Below are 15,784 nucleotides of genomic sequence, written 5' to 3'. Positions count from 1 at the left end.
CTCTGACTCAATGTTCATGTATCAGGCAACATCAAACTGCTTTTAATTATACACACACACACACACACAATACCATGCTGCTTCCTGACTTCATATTTTTGTTTGTATTATTCTTTTCCTTTTGGGAAAAAAAACACTTTTTCTAGACAAGCTACTTTCTCTTCCTCCATTAAGAAGACAAATGTTGCACTGGGACGACCCAAAGGGATGGGATGGGGAGGGAGGCGGGAGGGGGGATCAGGATGGGGAACACATGTAAATACATGGCTGATTCATGTCAATGTATGGCAAAAACCACTACAATATTGTAAAGTAATTAGCCTCCAACTAATAAAAATAAATGGGAAAAAAAAAGAAGACAAATGTTAACCTTTCTTCATTTATTTGTTTTAAAATTTATTTAGTGCCTAATTAAGTGCCAGATGCTGGGGCCATGAAGTGAGTAAGACAAACACAGCCTCTGCCTTCATGGAGCTTAGTCTACCTGAAGAAAGAGACGACAAGCAATAAATAAAAATAATAATAACTACAAATAGTGGCAAGTGCTATGGAAGACAAAGAATAGGGCACCCTATTTTAGGATAAGTGACATTTAAATTGAAATTTAAAAAACAAGAATGAACCAACTAGAAGAATAGGCATAAGGACATTCCCAGCAAAAGGAAAGGCAGATGTAGATCTCTGAGCTAGAAGAGTAATGTCACACTCAAAGAACTGAGAGAAGGCCAACAAGCATATTTATAGGAAGAATGCAGCAAAACAAAATCAAAGAGGCAGGAGAGGTCGCTGGATCTATGGGCCATAATAAGGAGCCTGAATTTTATTCTAAATAAATGCACTGCAAACTCAGTATTTGAGCAGGGGACTGCCATGATCTAGTTTATGTTCCAAAAGACTGCTCTGGGCTGCTTACAAACAGAATGGATTGCTGACAGGAAAAAAGAGTTAAAAGATTATTGAAATAGTCATGGTAAGAAATGATTGGTGGTTTGAAATAAGGAGATGTCAGTAGATGTTTATTAAAAATTAGAGAATTCAAGAAATTTTATAGAGCCAATAAGAACAATCCTATCTGTGGTGGGATAGAGGAGAAAAGATTTTAAGTGACTCCAGATTTCTGGCTTGATCAGTGGGGTGGATGGTGGTACTATCTGCTAAGGCTGTGGGGAAGAGTTAGATATTGACAGATATAAGAATCAATATTGCAGTTTTAAATGTGTTAAATTTGCAACGCTGTGAGACATCAAAGTAGAATAGCCAAAAAGGCAGGTGGACAATGAGTCTGGAGCTAGAAAAAAGATCTGGGTTGGATGCACAAGCTGTAGACAATTTTTAAAATTTTTTATTTTGAATTAATTTTTGACTTTCAAACAGCTGTTAAATATTTACAGTTCCTGTATACCCATCACCCAATGTTAACATTATGTGTAATCAGAGTAGAATTATAGAAACAGAAAACAGTCATTGATATGATGTTAGTTAATAATAAGGGTAACTAGTCTACAGACCTTACTTAAATTTCACCAACGTCCTTCTTCCTGGTGCATGATGCAACATGGGATCTCAAACTGCATTTAGTTGTCACGCCCACTTAGTCTCCTCTATCCAAAATGGTTCTTTGCTCCATGATCTTGCCAGTACTGGCCACTTATTTTGTAAAATATTCCTTAAATTGAATTTGTCTGATGTTTGCTTATGATTAGACTAAGGTTATGCATCTTGGCATCCTTAATGCAACTTACAAGGAGGTACTGAATGTCTCATTATTGGTGACTTAGTTTTGATCACTCAGTTAAGATGGGGATTCCCAGGTGGTGCAGTAGGAAAGAATCCGTCTGCCAAGCAGGAGACCTAAGAGATGCAGGTTTGATCCCTGGGTTGGGAAGATACCCTGGAGGAGGAAAAGGCAACCAGCTCCAACATTCTTGCCTGGATAATTCCATGGACAGAGGAGCCTGGGGTTGCAAAGTGTCAGGCACAAGTGAGTACCGCCACCGGGTAGGATGGAACGGACCGTCAGACATCTTACAGGGTTGTTCTTTGAGACTATGCATATATGCTGTTTGTCATTACACTTATGCCCACTTATTTAGCTTCTATAGATAATCTGTCCCTGCAGTAATATTGTAGTGCTTGCTAACAGTGATTTATTCCTATCATTTGTCCTATATTCACAAACAAAGTAAAGCAGTCCTTTTTCTACCATGTACTTAATTGCTACATCAGCATTGGCTCACTGATATTTACTTTACAGACTTTAATCTATTATTATCATTATTCATTTTGATGCTCAAATTGTCCCAGACTTGGTTATTTGGCACTCCTTCTAATTGACTTCAACATCCTTTCTACATGCCTTCATTATTTTTTGAGCAATTCCTTACTTTCTGACTCCATAGATGCTCTAGGCTCATCCTTTATATTTTTCTCTGTTTCAGTGACTCTCAAACAAGTCACTACTTAAAAAAAAAAAATCCACCTTCTTTTTACTGGGGCATGTCTAATAGGCAGCCAGTAGCCACATGTGGCTATTTAAATTTTAATTAATTACAATTAGACAAAACTTAAAATTTAGTTCTTCAGTTGCACTAGTCGTATTTCAAGTTTTCAATAAGCCACACAGCTACTGGCCACCAAAATGAATAATTAAGGCAAAAACATTTTCGTAATTACAGAGAAATCTAGTGTACAATCCTGACTACAGAATGTTATTTAGAAATCAAGTATATAGGAAGTAAGCATATTCATTCCTACTGGGATGACACTGCCTACAGTGAATAGACCTAGTATGTATGCATGCATGCACACGCACGCATGCACACATACACACACACACACACACACCCCTATTTCTATTAGACAATCTTACTTTGAAAAGTCTGCCTTCAAAGGAGAGCAGATAAACAGGGATGGTAGTGGGAGAGGGGACTGGAGACAAGGCCTGGGAACACATGCCTTTTAGAATGGGAGACCCTAGAACATGTTTATACACTACTGAGAATAACCTAAAAGAGCAGGTAACACTGATGAAACAGAAGAAGGGATAAATGAAGGAGCAAAGTCCTTTAATAGGATAAAGACAGAGAACCCAGAGCTCAAATGGAAAAATTCACTCACAACAAGAGAAGGGGCACCGCATCTACTAAGCGTTAAGGACAAAGAGATGGAGGCCAATCCAGGTTTCCAGATTTGGATTCAGGAAGCTGTGATCAATGTACAGTCTGTAGAGATGGAGAATCTCATAGGTATAATAAGAAGCACAGTAAAACTCCATATTAATTGTTAAGTACCCATGTGAGGTTTGTGATCATGAATTTAAAGTAAAATTAGTCTGTGTGATTTGTCTCTAGCAATATTCAAGTGCACACTGAACACAAAGGAAGAGATTGAGTTCATTCATATTAAAGGGATGAAGAGAAGGGCAGGGGAGTTTAGGGAACCTGTAAGAAAATAACTATAGTGAAAGATCATGGAAAAAGGCCTAGAAGAAAGTAAAATAGGAGAAGGTAAGAATGTGGTAAAGATCAGCAGATGGAAGTCTTACTGAAGTTCAAGAAATGCTACAATGGGGAGCTTTCCAGGCCTGGAGAGTAACGGCAACTACTGGGATATGAACCTTTCCACACACCTCTCCCCAGAACTGTTAAGTTCAGCAAGGAGCACAAAGAACACAGAAAGCCATGGCTTGAACATTACCGAAAAAAAGAAAATACTACAAACTTCAAAACACCTTTAAAGCGGAGAAATCAGCAATAAACTCCACAAAGCTACTACTGGAGTTCCATTGTTCTATGGACGTTGAGTATGGACAGTGAAGGCTTAAGTGAAAAAGACAAGGAAGAAAAGATTGCAGATCAGTATATGTCCACACACAGACCTGTTTGTGAATATTTACAGCAGTTTTCTCTATAACAGCCTCAAATGGGAAACAATTCAAATATCCATTAACTGGTGAATGTGTAAACAAATTCCATACAAAGGAATACTATTCTTAAATAAAAAGAAAGGAACTGGCTTCCAATTCTAGGACAAGATGGAGTAGATGCTATCTCCCTCTTTAGAGAAAAGCCAGTTTTCTCTAGCCAGCTTAGCAAGATAGAAGCCATTTTTAGATAATAACCATCTATTCCAATTAAACACCATGAAAAACACTGGCTCTACCCTCACACCCCCATCAACAAAGGCCTAAAGTTGAGGTGAGAACCTAGACTTCGACCTCTGACGGGTTGTAATGAGCCCTTCTTCCCGTGGAGTCAGTAGAGACCACGTGAGGAGCCTGGATTTCCATCGCCACCAAGTCTAACGATGAGACATTCCTCCCCCTTCATGTCAGGGTGGCGTCGGAGAAGGCTGAGTGGGAAGGTTAGACTTTCACCACTTTGTAGGTGTAATTAACTCCTCCCAACCAGGGTATCACTGGAGGCCACATGGAACAGTAATAAGGTACTCCTCCCTGTCCCAGTCAGAGTGGTAACAGGAGAAACAAAGAGGAGCTTGAACCAGCTCTCTCATTCAGCAGTTACAAGGACCCCTTCTCCTTCTTCCTCCAGGGGTATCAACAGCAGTCGACTCAGGAACCTGGGCTTCTATTTCTACATGATAGTAATGAATGGGAACTCCTCTTCCCCCACTAGCAGAGAGAGAGTCTGGCTAAAACAGAAGATTTAAATAAGATTCAGAGTCTCATTAACATAATTCCCAAAATGTACAGGATAGAACTGAAAACCATACAATCTCCAGCTTAAACGAGAAAAGACAACCAGTAGGATGACAACACTGAGAAAACATGGATGTTGAACTTATCTGATAGAAAATGTGAAACCAGGCATCATAAAAATGACTCAATGAGCAATTATGAACACATTTGAAATAAATGAAAACATAGAAAGTTTCAGCAAGGAAAAAAAAAAAGAAAGTCTTACCAAAGAAATAAAGAAGAACCAAGTGGACATTTTAGGACTTAAAAATACCATAACCAAAATAAAAATAACTCCACAGATGAGTCCAAGAGTAGAACAGACAGAACAAAGAATCAGTGAGCTTAAAGAAAAAACAATGGAAATAATCTAATATGAACAACAGAGGGAAAATAAACCAGAAAAAAAAGGGAGGGGGCAGTGGGCAGAGCCTCAGGTATGTATGGGATAATAACACATCTAACATTCAAGCCACTGGAGTCTCAAAAGGACAAGGAGGAAATCTAGCAGGATTGATAAATGTAACAAGAAAAAATGGCTAAAAATTTCCTAATCTGGCAAAAGATATAAGCATGTACGTTCAAGAAGATGAGCAGGACAAACCCAAACAAATCTATAGTCAAACTATAACACTTAGACAATGAAAGACAAAGAAAAAATCTTGGAAGTATCCAGAGAGAAACATAGGAAAATCTGCATAGGAAAGACAATTTGAATGACAGTAGATTTCTCATCAAAAGTCATGGAGGCCAAAAGGAAATAGTACATTTTTCATGTGCTGAGGAAAAAAAAAGAACTATCAACCAAGAATTCTATATTCAGTGGAAATATCCTTTAGGAATGAAGAAAAAAATCAAGACATTTTCACATAATGAAAAACTAAAAGAAAGTGTAACCAGTAGACCTATCCTAAAAATAATGGTAAGAGAAAATTCTCTAAACATAAAAGACAGTGATAAAAGAAGGGATCCTGAAATGACAGGAAGGAAAAAATACAGAAAGAGCAAATATGTAACTAAATACAAGAGATTTAGAATTCTCTTCTTTTCTAAATTGTGTTAGATGGCTGAAAGACTGTAACACTGATGGAGGTTCTTACTGTTGTACAAGAAATACTTCACACAATTATATTACAAATGGTGAAGGATTAAAAGAAGGTAAGGTTTCCACATTTTATTCTCACTGATAAAATGTCAACACTAGTAGACTACAAGTTACACATGTACAATGTAAAACCTAAAGCAAACACTAAAAAAAACTAAACAAAGAGATACAGTGTAGATTTAAAGAAAACACTATAGATAAGTTAAAATTAAATTCAAAAAATGTTCAAGTAACTCACAGGAAAAAGAAAACAGGGGACAGAAAATAAAAAATAAAATGGTAGATTTAAGCACCAAAGAATTGATGCTTTTGAACTGTGGTGTTGGAGAAGACTCTTGAGAGTCCCTTGGACTGCAAGGAGATCCAACCAGTCCATCGTAAAGGAGATCAGTCCTGAATATCCACTGGAAGGACTGATGTTGAAGCTGAAACTCCAATACTTCGGCCACCTGATGTGACGAACTGACTTATTGGAAAAGACCCTGATGCTGGGAAAGACTGAAGATGGGAGGAGAAGGGGACGACAGAGGATGAGCTGGTTGGATGGCATCACTGATTCAATGGACATGAGTTTGGGTAAACTCTGGGAGTTGGTGATGGACAGGGAGGCCTGGTGTGCTGCAGTCTGTGGCATCACAAAGAGTCGGACACAACTGAGTGACTGAATTGAACAGAACTGAAGCCTAACATCAGTAATTATATTAAAAGTAAGTGGTATAAATTCACTAAATAAAAGACAGAAACTGGCAACAGATTTTAAAAACTGTGCACAAAAATTGGCTGGATCTGATTGGGGAAAAAAGCAAACCTCACAAGGTTACATATTATAAGAGTCCATTTACATAACATTTTTGAAATGATAAAATTTCAGACATGGAGACAGATTAGATGTTGCAAGATTAGGGATGGTGGCTGGGGAAGTGTGGCTGTGACTATAAAGGGCTAGCATAAGGGAGATATTTACAGTGATAAAATCATTTCGTATCTTGATTGTGGTGGTGGTTATACAAATCTACATATGATAAAATGATAAAATGTATACTCTGCAAAGTCAGCGTTATGGTTTTACACTGTATTTATAGTTATGTAAGAGGAAAGCACGGAAGGAAACTAAGTGAAGGGCATCAAGGACCTCCCTGTACTTTGTAACTTCCTGAAATCTATGATTTATTTCAAAACTAAAAAAACCAGACTCCACTCCTCCTATATGAACTTGGACTTATTTAACCAATCTGTGCATTGTTTCATCACCTGTAAAACAAGGGCAACAGTATCTACTAATGAGTTATGACAAGAAATAAAAATACCTTAAAAAAAGGATGAACTACTGATATATAATGTGGCTATATCTTAAAAGCAGTATACTAAGTAAAAGACACAAGAGATTATATATTACTATAAATCTGTCCACATGACATTCTGTAAAAGGCAAAAACTACAGGGAGAGAAATCAGATCATGGTTGCCTGAAAGTGAAAGTCACTCAGCCGTGTCTGACTCTTTGCAACCCCATGGACTATACAGTTCATGGAATTCTCCAGGCCAGAATACCCACTGGAGTGGGTAGCTTTTTCCTTCTCCAGGGGATCTTCCCAACCCAGGGATCAAACCCAAGTCTCCTGCATTGCAGGTGGATTCTTTACCAACTGAGCTATCAGGGAAGCTCCTATGGTTGCCTAGAGTTGGATATAAGGAGAGGGGATTTAACACATCTCTGAGTAATGCCTTTTGGTATAGTTTTGACTTCTGAAGTCATCCAGATATTCTACATATTCAAAAAAAAAAAAAAGTAAAACAACATTAAATACAAACCAACCAAATCAACCCACTTAACTGTATTTCATGTGTACAACATAACCAAACTGAACAGAGTTAAGAGAATAGTGGAAGGGGGACTAATCCAAATACCTTCACTCTCAGTCTAGAAGAAAAACTACAAGCAAATTTTAACTGTTTTCAGTAGGCAAATCCAAATTGAGGAATATCTAAAAAAAATAACTGGCTTGTATCTTCAAAAATTTCAATACTATGAAAGCCAAAAAAAGCTAAAGACTACTTACTATAGGTTAAGGAGATTAGAGACATTACAACTAAATCTAACACATGATCTTAGACTGTATACTTTTTTGGAGAGAAAAAGATGTCTAAAGGACATTATTGGAACAGTTGACAAAAGTAAAATGTAGTAACTGTAAAGTACTGAAATATAAAAGCTATAGATAATACTTTTATTGTAATAATGTTAAATTTCCTAAATTCAAAAACTGTAGTAGATTATATAAATATAATATTTATAATACTATCGTTATTCTTAGAAAACACATACTGATATATTAAGGATCATGGTATATGCAACCTTCTTTAAAACAGTTCAGAAGAAATTAACTAAGTAAGTAATATATATACTATTTTATGTGCGTGTATACATATATAAGCACATAATATAAATATATATTTATACAGAAAGAGAATACATCAAAGGAGCTGGGGTTTTTTTAGGAGAATATACTCTGGAGCAGCAGTATATGTGTGGCTCAGTCGTGTCTGATTCTTTGCAACTTCATGGACTGTAGCCCACCAGGCTCCTCTGTCCATGGGATTTTCCAGGCAAGAATATCAGAGTGGGTTGCCATTTCCCCCTCCAGGGTATCTTCCTGACCAAGGGATGGAACGCAAGCCTCTTGCATGTCCTCCATTGGCTGGTAGATTCTTCACCACTGAGCCACCTGGGAAGCCCATTAGGAGCGGCAATAGGATAGTATTATTGATCCAACTTCCTCGCCCCTAGAATACATAGCCTAAGACTGAGAAGACAAGAGGAATCAGAGATCAAATTGCCAACATCTGCTGGATCATTGAAAAGGCAAGAGAGTTCCAGAAAAACATCAACTCTGCTTTACTGACTATGCCAAAACCTTTTACTGTATGGATGACAACAAACTGTGGAAAATTCTTAAAGAGATGGGAATACCAGACCACCTGACCTGTCTCTTTAAGAAATCTGTATGGAGGTCAAGAAGCAACAGTTAGAACTGGACATGGAACAACAGACTGGTTCCAAATAGGGAAAGGAGTACATCAAGGTTGTATACTGTCACCCTGTTTATTTAACTTATATGCAGAGTACATCATGAGAAATGCTGGGCTGGATGAGGCACAAGCTGGAATCAAGACTGCCGGGAGAAACAGCAATAACCTCAGACATGCAGATGACACCACCCTTATGGCAGAAAGTGAAGAACTAAAGAGCCTCTTAATGAAAGTGAAAGAAGAGTAAAAAAGCTGGCTTAAAACTCAACATTCGGAAAACTAAGATCATGGCATCCAGTCCCATCACTTCATGGCAAAGAGATGGGGAAACAATGGAAACAGTGAGAGACTTTATATTAGGGGGGGTCCAAAATCACTGCAGATGGTGACTACAGCCATGAAATTAAAAGATGCTTGCTCCTTGGAAGAAAAGCTATGACCAACTTAGACAGTATATTAAAAACCAGAGACATTACTTTGCCAACAAAGGTTCATCTAGTCAAAGCCATGGTTTTTCCAGTAGTCAGGTATGGATGTGAGAGTTGGACTATCAAGAAAGCTGAGCACCGAAGAATTGATGCTTTTGAACTATGGTGTTGGAGAAGGCTCTTGAGAGTCCGTTGGACTGCAAGGAGATCCAACCAGTCCATCCGATAGGAAATTAGTCCTGAATATTCACTGGAAGGACTGATGCTGAAGCTGAAACTCCAACACTTTGGCCACCTGATGAGAAGAACTTACTCACTGGATAAGACCCTGATGCTAGGAAAGATTGAAGGTGAGAGGAGAAAGGGATGACAGAGGATGGACGGTTGGATGGCATCACCAACTCGATGGACATGAGCCTGAGTAAGCTTGGGGAGTTGGTGATGGACAGGGAAATCCGACATGCTGCAGTCCATGGGGTCGCAAAGAGTTAGGCACGACTGAGCAAATGAACTAAGAAGGCAGCAGAGGGAATGGTACTTCAGGGGATATTCACTACCTATCAGTTAAGGCACAGAGAAAACATTCAGAAGTCAGGGATATTCAGTTGTTTATTGACAACCCAGAGGAAGGGTTCTGGACAGAGGGAAAAGGCTGGAACAGATTTACTGAACAGTGAGAAGATTAGAGTATGGGTGATAAAAATGAGTTGAGAGCAAAAGTGTAAAAAAGAAATTCAAAGCAGGTGAGAATCAATACTGGTAATCTCAAGGTACACATTCAGTTTTAGCCCTAAGAATCACTAATGCCCTGCTGGGTTTTATCTATTGGAGTTTCTAGAGGCCATCTACTAGGAAACTTTTCCAACTCCTTCTGCTAGGTGGCTATACATACATGTTTATCTGTGATCCTATGAAACACCCTACATCTATCATTTAATATACATTAAATAAATTGTTGGTTGAATCAATTAATGACTCATATATAACCTGAGTAGATTAGATGTGAGAAAATAAACTGGAAAACAAATTAATAAAGGGATAACATAGAGTTCATTCCTTAAAAAAAGATTTTGAAGTATTTAAAATAAGGAGTTGCCTTAAGAGTCAAAGAATATAAAATGGAGAATTATTTCTAGTTGATTTTGGCGAAAGAAATATGCTTACTGTACAACAAGCTGCTGGCACACGGTTCCATTTTCTGTTATCAGTTCATTCAGTTTTAGTTCAAGGTGAACTTTACCCTATAAAGACAAAAAAAAATCACAAACTGAGAAGTCTATTTTACTGACAAAATATTAAGTAAAGGTATATTCTTTTTTTTTTTAACTTTTTATTTTGTATTGGTGTATAGCAGATAAACAATGTTGTGATAGTGACAGGGGAACAGCAAAGGGACTCAGCCACACATATACGTGTATCCATTCTCCCCTAAGTCCCCTCCCATCCAGGCTGGCACATAACACTGAACAGAGTTCCATGTGCTATAAAGGTACGTTCTTTTTCAAATGGCAGTCGTAATATTTAGTTATCCACTAACTAAATTTTAGTGATCCTTAGCACATGGCTTTGTCTACATCAAGTACGTGTTAAATGACCTAAGACCAACAATACAGATCAAAATCTGAGGGATAAGTAGTCAAATGCTTATATCAAACATGGTATTCAAATCTAAGAATTCTATGCCCTATTCAACAAATACTTATTTATCTCAATTATCATGAATTAGAAAGATAACACACATTTTAGGAAAGTTTGAATTTAGCAAATTCAAGACACAGAATGCTTTTTCCAGAAAAGATAAGTATAAAGATAGTATCATACAAGTCTAAACAATAAAAGTAACTTAAAACTGGTAAGATTCAATTTGTCACACTTACTTTTCTCAAATAATTAAGATTTATGGAATATTTACTATATTTAGGAGATACTGTAGGAGTGGGTAGGAATCTACGTTAAGTATAAAACAAAGTCATTGGGAATTCCCTGTTAGGCCAGTGGTTAAGACTCTATGCTCTCTCTGCTCAGGGGCCAGGTTCAATCCCTGGTCAGGAACTAAGACCCCCAAAGCCATGTGGTGAGGGAAAAAAAAAAACAAGTAAAACAAAGTCACTGCTTGTAAGAACTTACAGTCTAGTTGGATAGACAATAAACAGGCCAAGAACACTGATGAAAACATAGGATGCTGAGAACGAAAATAAAGGGCTACTTTCTTAAAAAGCCATTAATAAATGGACTTTTAAAAAATTTAGTAGTGTAAATTTAAAGCAAACTATCAACTTCTCAAGAAACAAAGGCTTAGGAACAATATAATCCAGGACCTGATTATTTCTACCCTGCCACCAGTGATGAGCAATTCTAAACTGGTTATGAGCAATTCAGAACTGGTTAAGAATTGGTGCTAGATTACCTCCACCTAGCTGACATGACAAACTGTCACATTGCCAAGTGAAGATTTCAAGGGTGTGATATCTAGAGACTAATGACGTAAGTAATTTCATCAGAGGATGGAAAGTTTATTATCTAATTACTATTCCTCTTTGAAACAAGCCTTTAGACATATGCAGAAATCTAACCTGAATCAGCCTATTTTTAATGGGCATATTTTATACAAGAGTGATTCTGAGGTTCACTAACTATAAAGCTCAAGGGATTGAGCAATAAGCACTGATGTATCTCAACATAAAAGTCTGCATAAGAAAGTTAAGCTCTAGAAAACAAAGGCATCAGTTGCCATAAAATTAGCAGTTAGGTGGAACTGGAACTAGATCTAGCAAACCTTCCACTAAAAACCTAGACACAAATTATTTATAAAATCATATGCAATTTGTAAAATAGGTCTTTCATTCATCAGGTATTTAATACTCACAACCCTACTACTCAAGAGTGACCTCGAAAAGGTCCACGATATGTAGTAATTTATGACTCAACTAAAATTCTGAATCCTATGTGCTGTCACACCAGCACCTGTGTCACCTGCCTCATGAGTGAACCCAGCCAACTGCATCAACATTTACATCTCAAAGCAGTTGTGCCATTTTAACATGTATGTATTTTATGGTAGAAACTGTGTATTAACAAGGCACTCCCAAATGCTTCTCAGAAAATGTCTAGGATCTACTCTATTTTAAAAACAATAAAAACTATTAATAAAGAGTAGGAAAAAAGTATAATAATTTCACTGACAAAAATGTATCATGCACTGTTATCAAATGTATTGAACACTGTATCCAGTCAAGACTAGAAATAAAAAAGATATTTAATGGGGTTCTACCAGGAATCATTGCCATTGAGTCAGAGCCTACCTAATATGTTCATTACTTCCACTGTCTGTTAAACACAACATTCTTTTGGTATTAGTCAATAATAACATAATAACGTGTTAACCTGGTCAAAAAAAGAGTGGAGAGAGAACAAGCAGACACAAGATACGTACTACTAGGGTGGAACACTAAAATTAAAAAGCATTATGAGTTAAATTAAGAAAACTAATTTCTAAACTGTAAGGTACTACCCTCATTATATACTTTAACATGGAAATATATATATATATATATATATATATATGATACTTAGTAAAAGAAACAAATCACAAAATAGGGTATATAATTCAAAGTTAATTTGTAAAAATAAAACATACTACATGTATTGCTATATAAAATTACTACAAAGCTCCCTACCAAAACACTGATCAAACTTTGGCAGAATTTCAAGTTTTTTTCTTTTCTGTTCACCTAGATTTTTAAAGTTTCTACTACCAATGTGTTTAGCTTTCTAGTAAAAAAAAAAAAAAAGAAAAAAAGTTTTAAAAATTATTTGAAGGTCTTTTTTAGTGTTAGAAACCCATATTTGAAATCACTTAAGAAAAATCTGGTATTCCCTACTATATTCACATGCAAGTTCAGTTTTACTTACACCTGTCACCATTTTATAAATCTGGAGAGTATTAAAACAAGTTTATTTGGGGCTGGAAGGGGGGAGGTTTCAGTAAAACATGAGTTCAGCAGAACAGTTCCCAGTTTCCCTTGAAGCCAGGGACAGTGACTAAGGATAGCCATAAGATACAGTTCTGGTCAATGAGGTGTGCAGAGCAACCAAAGAAGCTGCTGCAAGGCTTCTAACTTCAGCAGTGGCCTGAGAGGCTAAAAAGCTTACTCAAAAACTTTCTATAATCTCATGCTGGAAATGATAAAAGTGGGAGCCCAGGGCCCACCAGGATAGAGAGGCCCTTGTAAACACCCAGGCTTTCTGTTGGAATCTTTGAAGGCCTGTGCTTGAGCAGGAAAGGTGAACAACATATCAGCCTTACAATGAGTGAAATCTAGCCTAGAATCAGCCAAATCCCTAACTGGATTAAAGTGATCAGCCTCTAGCTTAACCACATGCCAAAAGCAAATCTTTTCTGGAGGGAGAAAAAAATATCCAGGGCTTCAAGTTATCTCTAAAATATTTCGTATTTCAATATCTAGCATTCCATCAAAAATTATGAAACATGCCATTAGACCAAACACCAACCTCCCCCCTCCACGAAACCTAAAAATTCAAAACCTGACAAAGAGGATCACATTCATAGGAGACATAGACAATGGATTTAACTGACAGAGTTTGGTTTTGGGTTTTTTTGAGATAGAAAATGAAATGAAAAACTCAGCAAATACCGGAAATGATAAAATATGTCAAATGAAAAACTCAGAATTAAGCAATAAAATAACCAAAATGAACATGTATTTAACCACAGATTAGCCATAGCTGAAAAGTGAACTGGTGAAATAGATGATAGATTAGTCAGAGAGGGAGAGTGTATAAGAGACATATGAGACATAGTAAAATGGTCTACTATTCATGTAACTGAAGTCCCAGAAGAGAGAAAGAACAAACAAGGAGGGGAAAAACGGGAAGAGATAACTGCCTGGAATTTTCCTAAACTGAAGACAGACATCAAGGCACAGTAACCAAGAGCCCCTAGGAACACCCAAGTAGGATAGATATAAAGAAAACCACATGTAGGCAGGGCACAGTAAAACTGATGAAAACAGAAGATAAAAAATCCTAAGGCAACTAAAAAAAACAGGGACGGTACTCACAAAGAAGTACCTGTAAGATGCTGACAAGGAACTATATCTGGTGATAAATGTGCAGTGTGATTTGATCCACAATAGCTTTCTTATTATCCATCCTCATAAGGAAGGTTCAATAACAAAATAATACACCCTTTATATGTGAGGAAATAATGGAAGATCAAATATCTGACCACCTTCTATATTCTCATTTAAAAATAAACCAAATTCTTAGAGGGCATTATTCTATATATATTTCAGAGCACTAATCATGGTAGGTTGATATAAACAACTATATCACATTAATATGTATAAGCAGCGTACTTAGAAGCTTATATTACTCTGGTACTATCTGAGGGTTTATATTCTAACTTTATTTCAGATATTATTATAAAAATTTCACATAGAAAAAAAAATTTCACATAGAAAAATCTGGGATTATTTTAATTTTATAGTACCATATAGTAGACATTATGTGAATTTTTGCATACAGTTTGGGAAAGTCAAATGAATACAGGTATTTGGGCAAAACACAATACATGCACTTAAAAACTGCATGAGTCTAAACATTTTTTTTAGTTTTCAATCACAAAACACTAAATTTTAACAATAATCTCACAGAACTCAGTAATTTTCAACTGATGAAAAATTTTCTTCATCTGAAGGAAACTTCTAGATTTCTGATCAATGTTCTTTTATATAATAATTAATTCTATAAATCATTTTGGACACAGCTGCCTGTCTGATGAAAAAACAAAGGCTGTACTTAATTATCTTCTATTTACAGATGGATTTGTTTTATCTTTAAAAATTATTTATTATGATCTATATGACTCATTCCTTTATTAGTCCATGTTTACAAATTTACAGATGCAGTTTTTAAAATACCTACTCATTATGTCTTAACTGGATATGTTTAAAGAAATCCTAATGTATCCATTATTCACTATAATCACTGTGCTTTTAAATTTTTATTTATTTTTTAAAATTTCTATGAATTCGTAACAAAAAACATACACATAGTTGCATATAAGAATACACTGTTATTGTATTTTTTTTAATGCTTGCTTTAAATAGATAGGGCAGAAGCCATATTACCATCCCAACACACACCAAAAAAAACTTACAAAACAATCAATAACTTATGGCATGATCTAGAAATTCAAGATAAGCTTGTTGGTAAAGACTTATTAACTAAGCAATTACAGCAAAAGGATGTGACTGACACTGCATCTGGATTTACTGCTTGTACAAGCTGTGTTGAGACAAACACCCTTAATTAACGAGAACACCGATTTGGTTTAATCAGTCATATCAATATAAAAACATACTTTTTAATCACAGTGTCTGAAAAATAAAGAAAGGAAAAATACTTAAAGAGTTTGTGGTGATTGTGTTTGTATTGATATGGCATTTTTTTAGCTGTCAACAAGAAATTAGAGGGGGTTTATGGAGAGAAGCAGAAGGGAGAG

General features: G+C 36.3%; 1 protein-coding gene across 3 annotated transcripts in view; it reads right to left on the bottom strand.

Annotated features, from left to right (window-relative positions):
- RASA2 (RAS p21 protein activator 2) overlaps window positions 1-15,784 on the bottom strand; it is a 119,963-nt gene that overhangs the window by 60,289 nt on the left and 43,890 nt on the right. For all 3 annotated transcript variants that reach the window (XM_043874240.1, XM_043874238.1, XM_043874239.1), the window contains exon 5: window positions 10,423-10,499. In XM_043874240.1, coding sequence (XP_043730175.1) covers window positions 10,423-10,499 — 77 coding nt within the window. The remainder of the gene's footprint in view (window positions 1-10,422; window positions 10,500-15,784) is intronic.

The sequence above is a fragment of the Cervus elaphus genome, chromosome 19 (genome assembly GCF_910594005.1).
Source record: "Cervus elaphus chromosome 19, mCerEla1.1, whole genome shotgun sequence".
Lineage (NCBI taxonomy): Eukaryota > Metazoa > Chordata > Mammalia > Artiodactyla > Cervidae > Cervus > Cervus elaphus.
This window is presented reverse-complemented; position numbering and strand designations above follow the sequence as displayed.